Genomic DNA, 23,424 nt, shown 5'->3' with positions numbered 1-23,424 from the left:
AGTCTTTCAGCGATCCTTGGACGTATCTCCCATTTATCAGGAGTGACAAATGCTCAATCCAATGTATAACTATCCTGTAATTACTTCCTGTGATACCCAACGTCTGCCGTACACACCCCAGAGTCATCCCTGTTATGGATCGTGTTACAACAGGATCAAAGCATCACATTCCATAATCCAGAATCACTAATTAACATTCCTTTGAGTCTTAGGATTACTTATACCTATTAATACCAATGAGATGAACATGTGACAAGGATAAATCTACCTATCCTGTTATCTCAAGTCGGGTCCCCAATCCTAATGAACTCCTTTCATTGGATCCATGTAACTGTCCAGATATCTGCATATCTGAAGCTTGTGAGATCAGCTCTCTGTCTCGACAGAAAACATTGTTACATGCAAGTCTCAACAGTGTTATGCCAATCCCTATTCAAAACATATCACTTGACTTGGGGTGGCTTTAAGTTTATTAGTTTATTATAATGTTTCGTCTCACTTCATGCTTGTATGAACACTTTATAATCACTTTAAATAAACTCAGGAATTTCCTTTTATTAGACTTATTAGTTCTTTAAAAGAGATTGTCTTTATACAGTTATGAAACCATATTTTATTAAAACAAATGGCATAAAGAACAATTCATTTACATTAGGTTTATATCCTAGAACAATTGTCTATAGGACACTAAACCCCAACAGAAAGCAAGGTTGAGCGGGTAGAAATCGTGATGTCTCTTAATTTCTAGATGGATGATGTTGATTGTACAGTAGTGGCAGCTTTGATACCAACGTATACCATGTAGATAGTGTTATTACCTATAAGTGTCTATCGACGACTGGATCTTCTGAATCGGTGCTTCCTCTAGAGAGGTCTAATAATCAGCATAGGATCCATCTGGTGAATTGGGAGTCGGTTTTCCACCCTCAAAGTTGTGGTGGTTCAGGGATTCGAAACTCTATAGATTTCAATCTCGCTTTAATCGCAAAACTCAGCTGACGAGTGCTCGCGGAGGGTAACACGCTTTGGGTACAAGCTCTTTTAAAATGTTATGCAGGAGGTTACTCAGGGTTGGAAAGGTTCCGGGAAGGATCTAATCCAAGTTATATCTAGTGATGTATTGTCAAAAGTGCTACCCTACTTAAGCGAGATTGGAAAGGCTCGTGTCTAATGGAGCTACAACTCAGTTTTAGGCTGACTCGTGGATAGGAGATGCTCCACTTGCTAATGTGTATAGTTCTCCATTTTCGGATGACATTAAGGAACAAAGGATGTCAGTGTATTGGAAAATTAAAGAGGGGTGGGACTGGAATGGAATCAAAATGTTTCTGCCAACGACTGATCTCTATTGACTGTCGTCTATGGTTATCTTCCCCGAGAATGAGGTTGTTGATTCATGGAGATGGAAGTTGATGAATTCTGGAATTTTTACTATTAAGTCTACTTACCATCTTACACAGTCTCGGGCGGGTGGCTCGGTTGAATCCCTATCGTGGAAGAAAGTATGGAGTCTACAGGTTCTGAAACGGCTCCGCTTTTTCATTTGGCTTATTCTGATGAACAGTGTTTTGTCCAATGTAAATCGGGTTTGGCGACGATTAAGTGATGATTGCAGATGCTCAGTTTATGGTCTACTTGAGTCGATTTTGTACATTGTTTGGGATTGTTCGCATGCCAAAGGACTTGGGTTCCATAGGTTCCGATGGAGGAGAGGACGATGTTCTTTAGCATTAATTTAGAAGAATGGATGTGGTGGAACTGTTTATCCCAGGATTCGAAGAAGATTAGGGACTGACTTGTGACTTTTGTAACGGTATGTTGAAACACATTTCCACAATGATTTTGATTTGACAAAATTATTTAAATTAGAATTAAATCCCTAAGATAAAATATTTCAACACATTAAAATTTAAATGCTTTGATTTAATTATTACTAATGTGTTTGTTCAAGTGTTGTTTGAGTATTTAACTCATAAGTGTAAAAGACATTAAGAACAAAGCCCAAAGCCCATTAAGCAAGGACAAGACCCAAGCAAAGTCAAAACAGATCCAAAGCTTATGAACCAACTCAGCCTAGCAAGAAGAATGATCCAGAAGGCTTGCTAATTGCTTCACAACAAAGTCACTGAGTTAAACGGACAACAGACAAAGCAAAAGTTGACTTAGCAAACGTGGAGACAAAAGCTACCCAAATGAGAAAAGCTTCAGTTGAGCTAGAACAGTTGTCGTTCCGCTGTCCAGGAATCTTTACCATAAATGAAGAGACAACCCGACGCTTACTGATCAAGACATAAAAGACTACGTTCTCATTACCCGAAGACACTGAGCATTAAGGAGTGAAAGGGACAGTAGAGCCGTTTCCCTCCAACAGTTATTTTGAATTTCGAAATGACTGAAGGCTCAAGGTGTCACTATAAATAGGCCTTTCATTTGCTTCATTCGATACAGATTTTCACCAAGTCGAAACGCTGACCAAATTCCTACTTGAAGTTCTGTGTCAAAGCAAAGCAAAGCAATCTTACACTCATTCTTATTCTTGTGTAAAAGATTAGATTTTAGATCAATCAAAGTGTTCTGTGTATTTAGAACAAAATTGTTAAGCGAATCTGAGTTGCTCGGTTTTAGCACTCAGAGGTAGAATAGTGTTGAGTATAGGATATAGAGGAAGGTAGGGGTGTGGATCGGTACAAAACCGAACCGAACCGAATTGAAAAAACCGAATACCGAAATGATCAAAATAATTAAAACCGACACCGAACCAAATAATAGGTAAAACTGAATTAAAATCAAACCGAAATATGCGGTTCGGTTTGGTTTAAACCAAACAACCCGAATTAAGTTAAAAATAACAAATAACAAATAAAAATCACTATATTTTCTCATTAAATTTACCTCAACAAAAAAAATTGAAATATTTCCAAAATATATCTATATTGAGTTATTATCTCAACAATAATAAAAAAAAGTAAACTTGTATAATCAAATATATGTATATATATATATATAAAAATATAAAATATGTGTAATTCGGTGCGGTTCGGTTTTTTTACATTTTCTGTCAAACCGAACCGAATCGAATCGAATACCGAAATACACTGAAAATTAAAACCAATGCCGAACCGAATTGTTAAAAAACCGAATTCACTCGGTTCGGTTCGGTATGCGGTTTAAACCGAACCGATGCACACCCCTAGAGGAAGGTACTCTGTATAGTCACTGACTATTATAAGGGGGTTTGTGTTCTATCCAAAAAAGCTCAGTAGTGGATTAAAGCTCGGAAGGATTCCGGGAACTGGATGTAGGCAGGAGGCCGAACCAGGATAAAACTGCTGAGTAACATTCTCTAATCCTTAAATCCTTATCTGTTTGATTTTTATTGTGCCTAGAAAAACACTTAACTGAATACATATTGAGTTGTGTGATTTGGTTCTGAGCTCATGAATAGACTTTCAAGTGCTATCTCCTGACTAAACGTTAGAAGCAGTCTTAGTCTTTGATTAACTAAAGATGCCTCTGACCTCACTCAATATAATTGTGCTAACAATTAAGTGAAAAATCTTAAGTGTTAAAAGAAACAAGTCAGCCTTTAAAGAGAAAAATTTTAAATAGTTCCTTAACCCCCCAGGAACTAATTCTCACATTATAAGGGACCAACACGGTACTATGGTGGTTGTGGCGTTGGAGATGTTCGTGGATTTCTGAGCAGTCGGGGGATACCTGTCCGAATAAGGTTGCATTTTTACAAGATCAGATTATCGGATACAGGGTCGTGTTCCTATTTGAGTAGAGAATGTGCATTGGGGAAAGGATGGAAGTCTTGGTAGGCTGGAGACCGCCGGATGTTGGGTGGATTAAACTGAATAATGATTGTGCGAGTAAAGGTAACCCCGAGCCTACATCGGCTGGAGGTGTATTCCGCAATGATTGTTGGAGGTTAGGTAGGATGCTATATAGTTAATTTAGGGGTATGCATATGGGTATTGGCAGAACTATGGGTTCTTTTCTTTAGTTTTAAACTTGCATGGGATAGACGATACCGACGGGTTATTTTTTAGTTAGATTCACTGGGTGTCATATGCATGGTTAAAGAGGACGTTGTAAGCCGGCATCATTCCTCTTGGCTTATTTCTAAATGTCGTGAGATATATGTGCGGGAGTGGGAAGTGAGATTGATTCATGTATTCAAGGAAGGGAACCGTGCAGCAGATTGGATGAACAAACTACATAGGGCGATTCTCTTTGGATCTTGACGAGTGTGATGAGCCTCCTGTAGGCATCCATGATATTATGCTTTCTAATATTAGTGGTTCTTGTCTTCCTCAGATGACTCGGACCTAGTTGATTGTTTTTTTTCCTCGGGGCATAGCTCCTCCATTTTACCAAAAAAAAAAACTTTGCGGTCCCTCACATCCACGCCTTACACTATGCATTTGCAAGACATGTGCATTTTTTCATTAAATGACTAGCCTTGAGAGACAGTACGAAAATTGAGGATTTCATTTAAAGCCTTAAAAGAGGGTTGTACCCTCATTAAATGGTCCTTTTAACAACAAGCAGATAATCATTCTTTAAGAGGTGAAGAACGCCTCTAGTAGAACGTTTTGAAGAGACTCACAGAAGGCCCGAACAAGACAAACATGCGTCGACTGAACAGACTCATACCTAAGATCTATACATACGACCATATATCAAAGTGGAGTCGCCTAGTATCACTAAGGGTCGAGAATCTAAGATGCGGATACAGTCATATGTCTATTGGATGCTGGTGTGAACACAATAAAGGAAAGGTAATTGTAACCCCCTCACTTGGATCACATTATATCTCAACCAATACCAGTTATAGACATGCTTTCAATTCTCAATCATATAAACTTCAATCTCATATAAACTTTACATATTATACATAAGAGAAAGAATTTACAATTTACAATACACATTTAAGTCATTATCCTACATAGAGGATTTACAAAACAAAAGTACATCCAAAATGCCTAGATGAGAATGGACTGACATTGCCGGTGCGTCATTCTTTATGCTTTCCAGCCACAATTTCGACCAAAGCTTCAGCAAACTTTCCCTTTTCATACCCTAACATCTTCCAAAGAAAACTCTTCCAATTTCTTCCATTGTCAAGCCAAACAAGTAAAGTTAGGAAGCATACTAGGTGATAGACACAACTTGAAGGTTAGTATGCTGTTTTAGCTTGTTTTCTATGAGTTTGAGATTATGAAATACCTAGATATGATGATAGGAGTTGTTGTGGATGAGTTATTATTGAGTTTTGTGAGTTTTGGTGTTGTTTGAATTGGTTTTAGGCTGTCCAAATGAAAGATATGTATCAAATGCCCTAAACAGAAATCTAGGGTACTGCTTTCAGTCATTTTGGAACCTGTTTTTCATATTGATATTGTTCTAATTTGAAGATACATAAAGAATAAACTATGTTCCTATATGTGTTATGAAACCCTCTGTAAAATATGGGACTTTAATTCCATATATAGAGGAAGAAAACCTAGATGGATCATGACTGCCTCGAAATTGAATGTCATGTGAGGCAGCCATGTTGATGTAGCATTTTGAGGATCTTAGAGTCCGAATTTGAGAAAGTTTATTTATACAAAAGTGTTCCTAACTACTTTAAGTATATGTATGTAAAAGGATTTGGCAATCCATTGTGCTTAGTGTGAGCTAGGTTGAGTGCATTATGGTAGATGCAAAGCTGGGTAGTCTGTTTCTTGGCTGGAAACAGAACATAATCATTTTGCATGCCATATATTGTGTAGAAGTGATATTAATGTGAATTTTGGATATGTTCTACCCATATATGTCTAGTTTCAGTAGGTTCAATAATCAGGGCATTTGGATTCATATAGAGAAATTTATGGCAGAATGTGTGCAAGTAGGTCATGTGATGATCTAAGACAAAAGGATTAGATTGCATGAACTTTGTGGCATTAGTGTCTTGTAAATCATATAGCATTCCTTAGTTTATATTTCCATTAAGTTTATGTTAAGGCTAATTGTATCAATGTTATGTGACATTAGGAGGGCAAGGTGCAATTGAATGCACACCCGATCGTGTTGAATAGATCGAACCAAGTGCGACGGTAAGCATATTGCTTATATATGTGTATGGATGTATTGTGCCTTGTAACTTGTTGAGTGTGACATGTTGTTGAATCTGATGTGGATAATGTTTGAGTGTTTGTGATACATTGTGGTTGATACTAAAGTGATATGATTGAGTATGTTGCAGTGTTATGAGTAAATACGGCATGTTGAGCCATGTGCACATACTTGAACTGGATAATGGTTGGATAAGAAATGAATATGAGCTTGCTTAGATGGATATGTGAAATGGTCCAAGTTGAGAGTGCTATCCGAATATTGTGAGCCGGAAGCACATGTGTTGAGATATATGCGTATGTGAGTTGAGTTTAACTCCTCCGTAGAGATGATTGTATTCTGAATTTAGTGAGCCGGGATACAGATTGGGCCCAAGGACCATTTTATATATATTGTCTAAGTATAGCAAGACCTTTCTAAAAGAAGTATTAATATACTAAGTGAATATCACTCTATTGAAAATTCTAGCTTGGTATGAAAGAATGACACCTCAAATCCCTAGCAGAGGTCATAACATCCTATACAGTGTTTAAGGGAATCAATATGCTAACAATCCTAGTCTCCTTTTTCTTCTTCTTCATTTTTAAAAGAGAAACTGACTTAAGCATCGGAGTGCTTATACCGGTTAGACGGCACCTCTCGATTACGTAGGAGGCGAAGGAGATCGAGATTGAGATCCACCTTGCAAAAAATTTACATGGGTAATATATACAATTAATTTCTCAAATTTGTAAAATCACACAATTCCTTAGAAACTGGATATTTACTTTGAAAATTTCTTGAATTAAATATTGTAGTTTGAACACTAATATATGAATATATATGCATGGAAATGGATTATATATTCTTCCAAGAAAATGCCAAGAGAAGGTAGGAGAAAAAAATGGGAACTTGGTAGGATAGAACTCCTTTGAAAGGGACTTGTAATTATTGATAATTATCATATTTTTGTAATATAAATACAAACTTATCATATCATAAAAAATCATTCATTCATTCTAATGGAGCCTCAACAACTTATTTTCCAGCCTTCATGGCCATTCTACGATGTCATCTATTCAAATCTTGAACTCTCTTCTTCTTCATTTTCTACTCCGGAAGAAGATTCCTGTTTAGACCAAGCCTTGTTATCAGTGGACGACTTTTTGCTTGATACAGAAGGATCTGAGCCTAATTTTAACGGAGAAATGGAGTTTGAGTACGTGAAATTCAATGAAAGCGAAACAAGTTCTTTTCCTTGTTCATCTGATGAAGGATGGAGTCCTACTCCTTCTTTAAAATCTAATGGAGGATCGGTTGAACTAAACATACCAGGAGGTGAAATGGAAATTGAGACAGAATTAAGCATCCTTCATCTCCTAAAAGCTTGCGGAGAAGCCATGGAAAATGGGCAAATTGAGCTTGCACAAGTGATAATGAAATGTGTTGGGGAGAAAGTTAGCTTGGTAGGCGAACCTTTGTTACGTCTAGCGTTCAATTTATCTGAGGATTTTGAAAAGCAACATGGAGATTATCTGAAACAAGAATCTCAAAAGAATTTCGAGGCGGCTTTCAGGGCATTTTACCAAATCTTCCCTTATGGAAGATATGCACACTTGGGTTCTAATTCATTAATTCTTGAAGCTATGCCAGCTGATGCTGAGACACTGCACATAGTTGACTTTGACATGGGCGAAGGTGTTCAATGGCCTCAAGTCTTGGAGGCCGCGGCAAGGCTAAAAAAGAGTGTCAAACTCACAGCAATCAAATGGAAGAATGAGAGGTGGAGTTTCGAGGAGGCCAAAAGGAGACTAATGGAGCATGGAAGAAGCTATGGTCTAAACTTGAAGGTGGTGGAGATACCACTAGAAGATTTGGTCACTGAGATAAAAAGCACAACGAAAAGAGAATGGTTAGCCTTTAATTGTATGGTAGGACTACCTCATATGGGGAGGGTAACAAGTCGGAAGTCGGTTCAAGAGTTTATAAATATAGCTCAACAGCTCATAAACAATTCTGTTAACAGAAGAGGTATCATAACATTTGGAGATGGAGATGGAGATGACTGGGAAACATTGAGGAATTGCTCAGGTTTTGGGTCGTTTTTCCAAGGAAAAATCAGACATTATCAAGCTATACTTGAATCAATGGAGTATAGTTTTCCACTCCATTTAGCAGAAGCAAGAATTGGCCTGGAGTCTCTGTTTGTAGCACCTTTTCTTTCGTCTCAAGAGTGGTTGCAGAGTTGGATGGAGATGAAGGAATGCGCCAGTCTAAAGACCCAAATGCGCCTGGAAGGTTGCACACTAACTAGAGAGACCTTGGAAGAAGCTAGAGAGATGGTCAAAGGGGCCCAGAGTTTCTATGATGTCAGAATCGGAGGAGAATTAAACAATGAGATGACTCTCCAATGGAGAGGACATGTATTAGTCAAACTTTCTGCTTGGACAAATTAAAAATATTCCCACCTGTAAAAGATTCTTTCACTGTAAATATATAAATATTGAGATACAAATTATACATTTTTTCTATATTTGGAGTGACAACTTGTTAGAAACTTATTTCTAATAAATTGATAAAAAATATAAGGACATATTTATAGATATTAATAATAATAAATTGATATTAAGACTTTACAGTTGATTTTTACAATGATAAATAGAAATTGTGAATAAAAATTGTCATTAATTAAAGAGAATTTCTAATTAAAGAGAATGATGTTCATAATTGGAAACGTGTCGCACTAGTTTCCCGAGAGTTTTTATTTCCGAAATAGACACAAAACACAAAGGAGTTTCCATACAACATAGGTTAGAAACACGGGCTGCCAGAAAAAAGAGGATTATCTGAAGAAACAAAAGATGGTCCATGCAAACCGGCAATAGTATGTATTGTATTGTCTGAATAATGAATAATGGCTTGTTTGATTAAGTTGACTGAACAAAACTAAAGAGACACTAATCAGTATTGAACTTCACACTGGACGAGGAAGGTACAGCAAAACACAAACCTATAATTAGTGATTAATGAGAAACATCTAACTGTCCAGAAGATGGAGGTTCAAACACATAAATGTGATCTACAAACCATTTGTAAGATTGACGAAGCACTTTTTCATTTTTCGGAATTTGAAACTCAATGCATGACATTTAGAACAAAGTACAGGGACTGATATGCCTTTAAGCATCAGTCTTAATATCCCATACTCATGTCTATTATATTAACTTTCAATGTCAAAAACAAAAGATAAAGAATTGTTACACAATTAATACATAAATAAAGTTTTCAATTTGCATTCAAAATCAACAAAACTTCTATTAAAAAAAAATAAAGTTGTCATGGTTCATCACTTTAACTATAAAGTTAAAGGCCTACTGCAATTTTACCAAATCAAAGACGAAATGAATCTGGGAAAAGGAATATCGCAAAGCAAATCTATGGGAGTATAATTGGATAGATTATTTTCACCAACCAAAGAAAATTAACAATAAACACGATGGAGTACAAACCAACATTAAATTAGTACAGCTTTGTAATTAATATAAATAGTACGATAGAATACTACCTCATTCTTTTTGTAAAGAAAGGGTTATAGCACTCAGCTCCCAACCTATAGATGTATGGAATGCATTTGCTTGTTCAGGGGCTAAAAACCTACCTGAAGTAAATAGAAATTTGAGGAATATCAATATCATTGTCTTCATCATCCTCACAAGCAACCACCACATCAAAATGTCGTCGGTAAGCAGGCAATTCCGCTTTGCCCACATCCCTAGCCAGGTCAACCATCTTTTTGTCCATTCGTTCTTTGTGCCTAGGGAACATGCTGTTAAAGAGCAGACAACTTGCATACGAAATGCTATATGCATTTAAGCCCTTCTTTTGTAGCCACTCGAGAAGATCTCTCAAGGTTGGATTGTCTTTCATAATCCACCTATCCCACACTGTCCAGTTCATATCTTGATGCTTGATTACCTTAGGCGGAACTGGCTCAGCCATAGAGAACAGAGGAAGCGCGAGGTTAGCAAAGCTGTTTTTGTAATCCTCCACTTTGTGTCCTCCATCTAAAACCTTGTACAGCTCCAAACAAACAAGGCCAGTTGCCATAGCAGTTGAGGTCGCTATTGCTGGGATTATCCGACCAGCAATGAATTTCGCCTTGAGCTTGTCAACTTCAGGGATGCCATAATTTCTTGCCCTCATATTTGCAAGCCCAGCTATCAAGTCCATATGATAATTTGTGTCATCATCCTGCACAGAAAATGGAAAGTGATCAAAGAAAAGATAAAGCAGGAGGTTTAAGTTTCATAAATAAAATTTATAGCATTCACATTAACAATGTATTAATTCCAAGAATAATAAAATGAAACATGCACAGAGCAGAACCATTTTTTAAAATAATAATAATAATAATAAATAATCTCTCTTACATTGGACTGCATGAAAATATTGCAATGCATGTCCATTATTTGAATAGTGATATGCACAACACATTATACTAGTTTCGTTGCTACACAATGGGTAAATCACACATTCATGGCTCTCCAACTTAGGTCATTTTCTTAGTTTAACCCCTCAACTTCATTTTACAACAAAAAAAAAAATCTCAAAGTTTACTTAAGTGTAACAGAAAAGTTGAAATTTGAATGAACAACTTTGACAACATATTTGGCCGATGTATGATCATTGACAACATAAAATTTAGTGAAAATACCTTTTTTACTCTTAATATTAAATTATTCTTTTTACATTAAGAATAAAATATATTAGGGGAATTATAGGTATTTTACATTATTTTATGTTGGCATAGATCATAAATCGGTATTTTGCCAGCTTCTTGTCAATATTGGATTTTCTATTACACTTACGTGAAATTCGAGCATTTTTTAGTTAACAAAAAGAGGGGCTAAACTTTATAAACGCCCTAAGTTTGAAGGATCTGAATACAATTCAACGCTACATGTCTGCCTTAGTAAAAGGCAAGATAAATTAGGTTGGCAGCAGTTCTTAATAGGCTTGCAAGCTTTCTTTAAACTAAGAGAGCTATTAGAGAAACTCTTTACAGTTCACAACTTGAATATATTATCAACAACCTAACACATACAAATTCGACAAGGGTAAGCAAATCCAGTGACCAAGAATAAGCAACCTTGTATGGAAGACGTAATCCTTCATTTCCAACAACATACATATACAATAACAAAAAAAAAAAAGGTAGCCTAGCAATAAATAATGGAAGTTGAACCCTTCTAGGCCCTGTTCTTTTTTACTTAATTTCAGTATAAGTAAGTTCGATAGCATTCAGTTAAGTTAAGTAGCATTTAGTTCAGTAATTTATCATTATTTATTATAATTATAATTATTTATTATAATTATAATTATTTATTATAATTTATAATTTAGTATTATTTATATATAATTCATCATTATTTATTATAATTATAACTATTTATATATAATTTATAATTTATCCGCTTAGTTTTCTAGCTTCCCGCCTTTCATTTAAAAAAAATATATATATAATTTATAATTTAGTGTTGTTTATATATAATTCATCATTATTTATTATAATTATTTATATATAATTTATTATTATTTATAATTATAATTATTTATAATTTAGTATTATTTATTATATAATATTATCCGCTTAGTTTTCTAGCTTCCCGCCTTTCATTTAAAAAAAATATATATAATTTGTAATTTAGTGTTATTTATATATAATTCATCATTATTTATTATAATTATAATTATTTGGTGCAGTTCAGTAGCATTCAGTTCAGTTAATTTAATTTTATTTCAGTCAAAAAGAACAGACCCTTGTAACACTTGACGTATAATAGTTCAACTCAAAGAATAGGAACAAACCTTCAGTTCAGTAGCATTCAGTTCAGTTAATTTAATTTTATTTCAGTCAAAAAGAACAGACCCTTGTAACACTTGACGTATAATAGTTCAACTCAAAGAATAGGAACAAACCTTCTCAAACTGAATAGGGTTCATCCTGAAGCCAGGCAACAAGTGCCCACAGCATTTTTCTAGCTTCAAGGTCAACTCGTCAATAGCTGCAGCCTCGTCAGCTGTTGAACTAGGCATGCTTGTGGCTTTCTCATCAGTCTCAATCTTCACATTCTCCTGCGGCCGGAAATCAGGGACAATCACGTTGTTAACAGCATCAGCCAACTTCTTCGGAGACTTAACCCAATCAGAAACTGGAATGCCAAAAACTTCAGCTCGGAGGATGGATGCTGCCATAATGAAATGTAGATGACTCACATCATCAGTTGAAAATTGGAGCGGGCGGGGGAAGCGCTTTGGAGCAGACCAGAAAGGTGTGCCATTACTGGTTGTTGCATCCTCGGGAAATGTGAATGTCAATTGCTTCACACGGTTAGCAAAATAGTCTTCAAATCTGACATAAGAAATATACCATCAAAAGCCTAGTTAATCAAAGGTAAAACTAAAATATGAACAACAGAAAAATGTGAGAAATGAAGAAGAAAAAAATAGTACTTCAGGCGAGCCCAGCTGATACAGTCCTGAAGGTCGGCGCATTTTTCCTTGTCAAGACACTCAATAACACGCTCCAAGTTATCCTTCGCCTGTGCATCACCAGAATTCTTCATTGCAGACAAGTATTCCTTCGGACTTTTCAGGTAGGCATTAACTTCAGCAGGTGTCTTCTCGAGTAAGCCCTCAAACTCCGACCGAGCCCATGTCAAGCAGTGATCAATGTTGTGTGGGAAGGAGTGAACTGTGCACATAGGTGCTTGTTTTTCAGGTGGGTCCCGAGAAGCGCCATAATTTTCAGTCAGGTGAGGAATGACCATCTGAGTGTTGCACTTGGCCCCTAAGGTTCCCGACTCGAGAAGGGGCTTTTGGAAATATAAGCATCTTCCATCAATGTAAAGCCGAGCATTCACATTATCAAGAGCATTTACAACAACATGCAGATTCTCCCAGAATGCATCATCAAACACATTCTCAGTCTCAGGACTAGCACGATTCTGAAGTGCTTCAATATTGATGCGAGGATTAATCAAAGCAGCAGCTGAAGCAGCAACTGTTGATTTTGCCTGCCCAATGTTCCAGTCCCGAAAGAGAAACTGCCTGCTTAGATTACTCTTTTCAATGACATCATCATCAGTAATTGTAAGTGTTCCTCCCTCGGCACAAGAGACCCCCATCAGAGCCAAATTTTTCAAGAATTCGCACCCAAGGGCACCAGATCCGACCATAAAAATGTTAGCCTGTTCCAGCTTCTTCTGAAGCTTTAATCCAAAAACTGAAATTTGTGCATCATAACGACTATTTACAGGCTTCAGGTCATGGGGCTCCAAAGGTTCTGTGGGAAGGGACTCAACTGAGTCAAAGTAGAAAAACTGTCCATACAAAACCGGGAAAAAGGCATATTAGCAAGGTCATATGTATGCATAAATGACATATCACAGAGATAAATAGATTTGAGACTAGTAGGTAAGTTGACCAAAAAAATCACAAAAATATATACTGAGTTATACAGGGGAAATCTTCCAGTAGATTAGACATAATCCAACCAATTAATCAACTCATTAAGGACAAATACCTAGCTTTATTGAATACCTGATAGAGAGGATGGAATTTCCCAGAGCATGCTTTCATTACTTCCTGTCCGACAATACCACCAAACATAGCAGCCATGGGATTCAGCACAGCTCTGGCACCATATGCAAAATGATGAAGAATTTTTTCATCAACCTCCTCAACCCTCCCCTCTGTTAAGCTATCATTGATTCTGGTGAACACAGAAATAAATTTTTGAGCATCCTCTTCTGATCCAGCAACTGGAAAGCGGCCTAATTCAGAAATAAATTTATCTAACGCCTGAAATGCCAAATGTAACACAGGTGGACGCTCAAACTTGGCAAAGTCGCTAAGGAGGAAATCTCCTGGATCCTTAAGTGCCTCACGCAATGGCTTAAAGTTCAAGACCTTAGGTTGCTTCACTTGTGTCACAATACCACCTCTAGCATATGGACCATAATTTGTGGTGTCTTCCTCAATTTGAAATGAGTAGGGTCTTGAATTTTTAACCTTTCTTGGCTTTCCATCATTCAGTTCTGTCATCCCCTTAACTTCAGAAAACACAACCAAATCCCCATCTTGAAACTCAAGCCTCTCATCATCCACACAGGCCACAAGAGCAGGATTATCATTGCTGATGGACGCAATTATGCCTGTATGTGGGTCTTCACCATCAACATCGAGCACTGTAAAGTTAGGACCAAAGTCACAAAATACACTACCAAAAAGACCCCGAACTTCAGATTTTATAAAAGCAATAGGAGGTTGGTGATTGTGGCAGTAGTCGTCAAATTCAGTTGCTTTCTCTAAGCTGATGTTAGTGAAGACTACAGCCTGATAATCAGAAAAACACGCCAAAGTTATTACATCATAATAAAAATAACTTCAAAAGGATACAAGTATGAAAAACACGCCAAAGTTATTACATCATAATAAAAATAACTTCAAAAGGATACAAGTATAAAAGCACATGCATTTATAAGCATATTATTCATTAGTGGGCAGCATTTGAAAGAGTATTGAAACATCTGCAACAATTATTAATATATCTTGACAATGATAACCAAACACTAAATGTGCAATAAATAATATTACAACCCTTTTCAAATAAGGAACAAAAGCAAGGATATCAGAACCAAGACTACATCTTTTAACCACCAAGAGTAACAACTGAAAAATCGTCAAGAAAGAATAAAACAGCACCAATGTTATTAAATTAGCACCAAAAAAACCAGGAACGAGTACCTGAAAATCAGCCAGTTGTTCCTTGGTCAATTCAGTAGTTAAAGTAGAAATCATAACAGAGTTATTCAGTTCTTGCAGCTTTTGGATAGAAGCAAGGGCACGATTCTTTCCCACATCATCTTCAGCAAAAATAAAATTGCTGGACAAGTCCCACAGTTCAACAACTCCTTCATCGTGCAAGGTCACGGACTTAACCCCGGCAAGAATCAGGTTCTTTGCTGCAAGAAACAAAACAACCGATTTCCCTAAATATGAGTTTCCTTTCAAAAATGGACTACATGATCCTTGCATAATTAGCATGTGTTCGTTATTGTCCAGCTAAAGATTATTTCGAGTCCAACTACAATCCCACAAACACTAGTATCCAGCTAAACAAGCATTCAACTTACTGTTTAGCTTTATGAAAAAAGGTAGATTAAATGTAGCATCAAAATAATTTTCAGCTGCGGATAAGCAAAAAGTATCCCATCCAGTAATAATCGGATCATTATACTACATACCAATCTCAGCACCGAGGCCTTGCATTCCCGATATGAGAATGTTAGAAGCAAAGAGCCGGCGCATAGTCTCGCGGCCATACACGGCAAGCTGACGGCTGTGGAGATCTTCATCAATGTCCTGCGAGGTCCCGTTACCAAAAGTCATGATCGGCGATTGGATGTTGTTGGTAGTACGATTGTTGTTGCTGTTATTAGTAATGTTGTTTATGTTGCTACCGGTACTGTTAGAGTTCCCCGTGGTAGAGGGCGATCTGGCAGTGGCCGCAGCCGAGGCGAAGGAATCGATGCGGGGCTTCTTAGTTAGAGATTCGGTGGTAGTGCAGATTGGTCCGTCTTCTTCAACAACAACCTCTCCTCCACCAGCTCTCTTGCTAGGAAGCATATAGTGCGGCAAACTGCTAATTTCCAATTTCATTTTCCGTCAAGATAACCAATAAATTAAAATTAATCCGTTTACATAAAATAAAATCTAAGATGAAAATGATGATGATGATGGTTCTTCAGAAAATGATTTTAGAAAGAGAGAAGCTTAAAAACAACGCAAAGTCATGAAAAAAACTCCATTTGCTATGTTATATGATGAGAAGGAAAACAAGAGAAAAACTAAAGAAGAAGAAAGAAAGAAGTGAAAGGATAGAATAGAATGCTAGTAAAGAAAGGGACAGAGGTAGATACCGAGTAGAACAAGGAAAGAAAGAGAGCAATCGCGGAAGAGAAGTAGAGAGATATAGAGGAATCAGAGGATTGTAGGGTTAAAGGGTTAGGGTTTGATGAGATTTAAGGGCAGGGGTTGAAATCGGTGGGTTTCATTTCATATCTCTCTCTCTCTCTTGGTTGGCAGGGCAGAGTAAGAAATGATAAAAGCAAGGGAAGGGGCTGGCGTGGGCCGAAAAACAAGGTTTTCTATGTATGCCACTACTATCACCTCTCTCACTCCCTATTTGGTTTCGTGGCGTGCCTTGGTCCTGTCCTCTCCTCTCCTCTCCTCTCCTCTCAATTTTAATATTGGCTCTCTTTACCAAAGAGCTTTCGGGTAAAATCACATGTTTAAGCTTATTTAGTGTTTTCCTAGTCAAACATGTATTGGTAAAGAGGTAAAGAGGTCTAATCATCTAGTTTAAACGATTTTAAGTTATTAACCATTCAAACCAATTAATTAGTAAGAATTAAGTTTCTCATTTTTAATTTTTACACAAATTGAACACTTTACTAGAAGTTTAGCTAAGAAACTGTTAGTGAGGGATTCAATATGTGTGAAAATTAAAGTTAAAAGGTTTAATGAATGAAGAAAAACACAAGATTAAAGGCTCAATCCTTAAGACCATAAAAAATCATAAGCTTAATTTTGGGACCATTTTAACATGCCTAACGTTTGTAAGTAAAAAAAAAAAAAAAAAAAAAAAAATCAGTTTTATCATTAATCAAAATTTTACTTTTTGTTTAAATGGTTATAAAATAAGAGAGTTGTTCATGCATATTTGGAGCGTAAGTTTAGCGGCGATAGGAGTAGGGAGGAATGGACAATCACCCTAGATGGGAGAGTTGTTCAGGCATCGGATTGCTTTCGGTATTTAGGATCTATTATCCAAACGGATAGAGAAATAGATGGAGATGTTGCTCATAGGATTAAATCTGGTTGGGCGAAGTGGAAGAGTGCTACGGGTTTCCTTTGTGACCCCGGTATGCCAAATAGATTGAAGAAAAAATTCTACCGCACGGTAATCAGACCAGCACTGTCATATGGTATGGAGCGTTGGACAGTGAAAGGGAAAAGTAGCCTTTTCAATATTTTTTGATCTCAAAAAAACATTATCAATCATGTAAAAAATCAAACAAATAGAGAAAAGCCAGCTATCGGAGTCGAACCGATGACCATCGCATTACAAATGCGATGCTCTAACCTCTGAGCTAAGCGGGCTCACATAACAGAAATTGTACATGCATAGGAATTTAATAAACTAATGGAATCTTGGCTATTAACTTTTTTTTTTCTTTTTTTATTCTTTTTAATTATGAATAACGAAAAAAAATAAAAAAAGAAAAAAAAATCGATCCTTCGAGTATTCAAGTAGACTGAGAGGCTTTGGCAGAATTTTTCGAACCGAACTTCTTGCTCTCAGGGTGCTTCGCTTGAGCTCAACCATAACCATCCGTGATGCTTGTTTTCTGAGGATGATTCTTTCGCGTTGTCACACTCATAAGATGTCGGTGGCGGAGATGCGTATGTTGAAATGGATGTGTGGTCATACGAGAAAGGATCGGGTGAGTAATGAAATAATTAGGACAAAAGTAGGGTTACATCTATTGAGAATAAAATGAGGGAAAACCGACTAAGGTGGTTTGGCCATGTAAGATGAAGAGCGTTTGATGCGCCGGTTAGGAGGACTGAAGAGTGGCAAAGGGATGTAGTGGTGAAGGGTAGGGGAAGACCTAAGCAAACTTGGAGGAGGGTGATCGAGAGTGATATGAGTTTATTGGGGATTGAGGAAAATATGGTAGTGGATAGGAAAGAGTGGAATGAGAGAATTTGTATCGCCGACACGACTTGATTTCACGGTTTTATATGATGGTTCATGTTAGCCGACCCCGAATCATTTCAGGACTAAGGCTTTGTTGTTGTTGGTTATAAAATAAGAGAGTTGTATGTGATAATATGGGTGAAAGTTTATATGGTTCCGATTATATGTTCGTGCAAAATAGAGATGAGTCGAGCTATGGCATTAGACTTGGTGCTACATTTTTGTCATTCCTCAAAGAGATGGCTTGAGCTGATTCCCTTTATGGGATTTCTATGTTTTCCTTTATGCTTGGGAGAGCATCTCAGGATTGCTCTTGCATCTCATGGTTTATTTGAGCCAATTGGTTGCTCAAGTCCTTGCAAACCTTCTCATTGATTATAAGTCGGGCTGATATTCCTTTCAAAAGGGACAGCACCTCATCTTGTGAACTAGAGGGTTGTGGAGAAACCTGGCTTGTTTGTTCGTAAGGAAACACTCCCAATTCGTTTTCCCTGTGCTCATTAACAAACCTATTTGGAGGCCTCAACATGTTAGGGTTCCCGTAGGACAGATTTGAGTGTTGAGGTCTCCTCCAATCACTACCATAAAAGCTGTAAGAATTGGGGTTAGAATTATACCTTTGGTGATTACCCACAAAACTTACACTTTCATTGGTGTTGAGGCTCAGTTTCGCCATCAAGATATCCATTTTCTTATTTAACTCGGCCATGGAGGGATTGGGAGCCTCATTCTCCAGGGCATGAATGTATTGTCTTGATGGGATAGTAAACTTTTGAGCTTGCCACTCGACTCTTTCTTGTCAATTCATTGATCAGAGAATGCTGAGAAAAAGTGAAGTTCTAGCACAAAAGTTGATAAGTAAAAGTATACAGTTATGAACAAGTACAAAAGATATGAACAAGTATAGAAGTTATAAAGAATTATATATAAACAGGTATAAACGATATAAACAAAGGATATTCACAAAGGAATGCCTAAACTAACAAATCGACCTTTGGTTTGATATTGCAGAAGAAATAAATCCCCAGCAACGGCGCCAAAAACTTGATGCACCTCACGGCGTTCGGTACCGCAAGGCTCACTAAGGGATAAGTGTACCCCATCGTTATCAAGTAATAAAATCTAGAAAGTCCAGGTATCGAATCCACGGGATTTATTCCTGCAAGTATCGAGCTACTTGGTCTCAGGTGTTATCTAGGCTGTGTGGGTTTTGAGTTTGTTTTGATTAAGTTAATCTACTCCTAGTTGAATTATTCTACTCCTAGCTAAGTTATACTAATTCGAACTAAGTTATTCTACTCCTAATTAAGTTATTCTACTCCTAATTAAGTTAAACTACTCCTAGGTGATCTTTCACTAATGCAATTCCCCGAAGGAACATGGTATGAACGATAATAATGAAGTTAGGTTATTAGGTCAATAGATTAAAAACCTAATCTAAGTCACTTGTATTCAAGGCGATTAACCCTACTTACCCTCTTGAAGTCCCTAGTGTGTGATTCCCTTGTAAGGCCGAAACTAGGTTTAAGGCTCAGCAATTTGGGTTTAATCAACTAAGAGGTCGTCAATCTCCTAGGCTCTAACTAGGTCAGATTCAGCTCACAATATGTGCCTACTAGATTTTGGGGCTTTTGAATGAGTTAAACCAATTGAATAAAGCGTAAGACAAAGATTAAATAAATAAATCATAGAACAAAATAAGAGCTAAAATATTATTAAAGACGAAGAACATTGTCACGGGATACAATTAGCCTAGGATTCATAGAGTGTATCAAAGGGTACAAACATAGCAAGATAAAAGGTGATAAGAAAATCCCTTTCAGGGAACCTGTCTACCCTGCAGCCGGCTTCCTAGGTCTTAAGGACGGACCTTGAATAATCCTCGATGGATGGAGCTTCGGAAGTTCTTCAATGGAGGTTGAAGGAGATGGAGGAGGTGGAGAGGATTTTTCAAGGGGGAAAGCTAAGAAAATTACAATAATGAAAGATATCTAATTTACAATTGGAAATTCCTATTTATAGACGCGGTTCGGGCTCTCTTTCTGACCTAATTCGTATCCTTTTGCAGGTGGGAATTCGTGGGGTCAATTGTGTCTTTGTGGGGCCAGGAATCAGTCTTTTGACTGATTCTCGCAGGGCAGCTCGCCGAGCTGGGCGAGCCAGCTCGGCGAGCTGGCCCCTTAAAGGCCTGCTCGACGTGCTGGCAGTGCCAGCTCGCCGATCCAGCCCCAAAAAGGCCATTTCGACGAGCGGGATTGCCCAGAACGCCTTACGCGACTACTGGATGTCCCGAAACGCAACTTTCACCCGAACTCGTTCCTGTTTTAGCCTACACATGCACGAAAACTCTAAATAATATTAGTCTCGAGGCTAAATTGACCCGCCAATCGCTTATTTTGAGTAAACACTCCATTTGGTGCGACTTTTGACAGATCAATTAGCTATAAAAGATAATGGAAATTTAACGTACATGCCAATTTGGCCATAATTGCCTAAAATATCCAGAAAACGAGCCTAAACAACGAAAAGTAAATAGAACATCTCCAATTTCTAACTAACTCACACAAAAGCATATAAATGCGAGAATTGCTCGCTTATTCATGAAATAATACTAAAAACCGTACCCAAAGATAGGGGTTTTTGACCCCTATCAGTCTACACATAGTCATCTTTACGAGAGTAAATTGTCATTCGTATATGTTATGGATTATTGTTTATTATATATTATAACTTATCGTCACCCGCATCACTTCCTTGGAGTTTGAACTGTACAAATCTGTTTCACCATAGTTTAGGAGTAGTTTGTAGTTGTCACCCAAACTCAAGTCTAAAGTATTGACCGCTTAGATAACGTGTAAAACCGAGTAGTTTAATACTTGTAGTTATAAATCTCATGGATTCGATACCCGGTCTTAACCGGATTATTACTTGATACGACGGGGTACACTTGCCCCTACGTAGCGTCTAGTAGAGTTAAAAGCATATAGAAAGATCATAACCATAACGCACACACACAATAGTTTACCGTCCTACTAGAGGCGTCCCACCAAGTTTTTGGTGTCGTTGCCGGGGATTTATACTTTCTTGCAATATTAGACCAAAACTTTTTATTGTTAGTCTAACATTCTTTTTGTATAAATTGTTTATATACATTTTCACTAACAACATTCTTTCTTGTTCATATCTTCTTATTTGCTTTCTTTAGTGTATGCTCACCCGATCACGGAGTAATACTCTTGTTCCTATTGATCTTGAAATTGAGCGTACTCTTTGTAGGATCCGGAGAGAAAATATGGCCAACGTCAACAACGAAACCAACCAACCCGAGAACAACCCAAGGCAACCCAACCAACCCATGAACAACATCCGAAATGGAGGAGGCAATGACACAAGGACGATGATGGAGATCCTAGCTCCACATAGACCACAAAATCGCAATGGAATTGTCACCCCCATCATTCCGGCCAACACATACGAGATCAAGACAAGCATGATCCAATTGATCCAACAACTCGGAAAATTCGGAGGAGAACTTCATGAGAACCCTAACGAGCATCTTAATAAATTTCTTATGTGTGCCGATACTTCTCGGTAAAATGGTGTTCCGGTTGAGGCCGTCCGACTAAAATTGTTTCCTTTCTCTTTGACAGGCCAAATGTTGGAGTGGTTGCAATCTTTGGAATCAGGAACCATCACATCTTGGGAGGAGCTCGAGAAGGAATTCCTCTCCTATTATTTCCCGCCATCCAAAACGGTGAATTTGTGGAACGACATTACCTCTTTTCGACAACTAGAATACGAGGCCCTTCACGCAGCTTGGGCTAGGTTCAGAAAGTTGCTCCAAAACTGCCCACACCACGACATCCCCAAGCACGATTTGGTAAGTACCTTCTACCATGGATTAACGCTTACTAATCATGCAACTGTGGATTTCGCGGCAGGTGGGGACCTGTTTAGGAAATCGGCAGGTGAGGCATACAAGCTCATCAATGAGCTCGTAAGGAAAAGCGTCCAGTGGCAAGAAGATCGGCTTGCCGGGCCACCGCGACACCAAGCGTTCGCCATGGAGAAAGAGGCTCCAAAAAGTTCCATGGTTGAGATGAATAAGAAACTAGATGCTTTGATAGCACAATTGAGCCTCAACAAAGATGCACAGGTCCTGATGTGCAATCACTGTGGTGGAGATCACGACGGGCGCGATTGCCAAGCCGGTAGTACATTTGCCGGCGATAACGAAAATGTAAGTTACGAAGGAGGTAATCAAAGGTACAATTCTAACTCAAACTCCTACCCGAAAACACACCACCACAATCATAGCGATAACAGATGGATGCCTCGACACCAACATCCTAACTTGTCGTATGACAATAATAATAATGTGTTGAGGCCCCACCCGATTTTCATCACGAATATAGGGAGCATGGGCTAGGCCAATCACAAAATGTTTCCGGTGGGCGAAATGCTCAACCTCCCAATAACGTGCAAGGTCAATCGGTAACTTCCTTGCTTAAGGACATTCTAACACGTCTTGCCGATAATGAGGTTTTTTTTGTAGGGATTTGAGTCACCAAGTGGCTCACTTAAATCGCCAGCAACAGGAGAGGCAATTAGGAACTCTCCCGACAAACACCGAGCAAAACCCACAGGCTAAAAATAGAGAGTCCAGTCAAGCGGTAACTCTCCTTAATGGTAAGGGTTCAGATCCATCAGGTTCTAATACGGACGCCCTGCAATAACCACACCCACCGAGAAAGTCGAGCTACTCCGACTATAAACGCAGCACCAGTTTGCATTTTCCAAACCTTTGTTTATATTTACCATACACGTTTTCCATTGTTTTTAGTTTTGTTTCTACTTATTTTCGTCTCCTTTCGGTTTTTATTTTTCACCTTCCGTGTTTTATTTTCAAGCATCACCTTTCGTTTATACTTGTTTTGTAATTCTTAGTTCAAGTTTTCAGCCCTAAAACAACAAAAAAAATTAGAAACCAACAAAAACACGAAAAATAAAATCCCTCTTACATCCAAATTCACGTGGAGCGTGCCTCTGGCCAAGCTCCGCGTGAACCAGGCTCTGTCTTAGGAGCCGAACTCAAAGGCCTGTCACGCGGAGCGTACCCCAAAACACGCTCCGCATGAAAATAGACCTATACGTTTTAAAGAATAAAATCATCAAATAAATGGTTCAGCGTTGGTCACGCGGAGCGTGCCCTCAACTACGCTCCGCGTGGCCTAGGGCAGTTGCAAACTGCAACTCCCCATGGCAGCTTTCCCTTTTCCCCAAACCTTCTTTCCTCTTCTCCCATCACTCCACCACCTTAACCACCTATCCTATCCCATCAATCTCCTCACTTCTCTCTTCCCCACTACACCTTTTCCACTTCTCCACTCCACCTCTTCTCCCACCAATCAATTTTCATAATAACCACCCATAAATCCACATCACTCCCTATAATTTAAAATTAAATTCTAATTAATCCACCATTAACTCTT

The 23,424-nt window shown here is 38.0% G+C and overlaps 2 protein-coding genes and 1 non-coding gene across 5 annotated transcripts; 1 reads left to right on the top strand and 2 right to left on the bottom strand.

Moving 5' to 3' along the window:
- Positions 1 to 7,106: 7,106 nt before the first annotated feature.
- On the top strand, positions 7,107 to 8,664 carry LOC136206236 (protein NODULATION SIGNALING PATHWAY 2-like). Its single transcript, XM_065997206.1, has one exon. It carries the CDS (start codon positions 7,128 to 7,130, stop codon positions 8,559 to 8,561), a length of 1,434 nt encoding a protein of 477 aa, XP_065853278.1. The 5' UTR covers positions 7,107 to 7,127; the 3' UTR covers positions 8,562 to 8,664.
- An 863-nt stretch (positions 8,665 to 9,527) lies between these two features.
- Positions 9,528 to 16,363, bottom strand: LOC136206173 (ubiquitin-activating enzyme E1 2-like). 3 transcript variants are annotated; one of them, XM_065997124.1, is made up of 7 exons: positions 16,089 to 16,363; positions 15,414 to 15,811; positions 14,914 to 15,131; positions 13,708 to 14,502; positions 12,619 to 13,487; positions 12,085 to 12,517; positions 9,528 to 10,356 (listed from the first exon to the last, which is right to left on the bottom strand). In XM_065997124.1, exons 2-7 carry the CDS (start codon positions 15,793 to 15,795, stop codon positions 9,760 to 9,762), a joined length of 3,294 nt encoding a protein of 1,097 aa, XP_065853196.1. In that variant the 5' UTR covers positions 15,796 to 15,811; positions 16,089 to 16,363; the 3' UTR covers positions 9,528 to 9,759. The 3 variants fall into 3 exon arrangements, with proteins under 3 accessions (XP_065853196.1, XP_065853195.1, XP_065853194.1); XM_065997123.1 differs by having other exon boundaries at positions 15,414 to 15,808; XM_065997122.1 differs by lacking the exon at positions 16,089 to 16,363 and having other exon boundaries at positions 15,414 to 16,082.
- Positions 16,364 to 17,258: 895 nt separating this feature from the next.
- TRNAT-UGU (transfer RNA threonine (anticodon UGU)) lies at positions 17,259 to 17,331 on the bottom strand. The gene has a single exon. It is a non-coding gene; the product is annotated as a tRNA-Thr (tRNA).
- Positions 17,332 to 23,424: the final 6,093 nt, after the last annotated feature.

The sequence above is a fragment of the Euphorbia lathyris genome, chromosome 9 (assembly GCF_963576675.1).
Source record: "Euphorbia lathyris chromosome 9, ddEupLath1.1, whole genome shotgun sequence".
Lineage (NCBI taxonomy): Eukaryota > Viridiplantae > Streptophyta > Magnoliopsida > Malpighiales > Euphorbiaceae > Euphorbia > Euphorbia lathyris.
The sequence above is the reverse complement of the archived record's forward strand: the minus strand, read 5'-3'. Positions and strand labels throughout refer to the sequence as shown.

Coding starts and splice junctions, on each gene's coding strand:
- LOC136206236 (XM_065997206.1), top strand. CDS start 7,128: ATGGAGCCTCAACAACTTATTTTCCAGCCTTCATGGCCATTCTACGAT.
- LOC136206173 (XM_065997122.1), bottom strand. CDS start 15,828: ATGAAATTGGAAATTAGCAGTTTGCCGCACTATATGCTTCCTAGCAAG. Junction 13,488..13,707: donor AATTCCATCCTCTCTATCAG/GTATTCAATAAA, acceptor TTGTATGGACAG/TTTTTCTACTTTGACTCAGT. Junction 10,357..12,084: donor ACCCTATTCAGTTTGAGAAG/GTTTGTTCCTAT, acceptor TTTTCTGTGCAG/GATGATGACACAAATTATCA.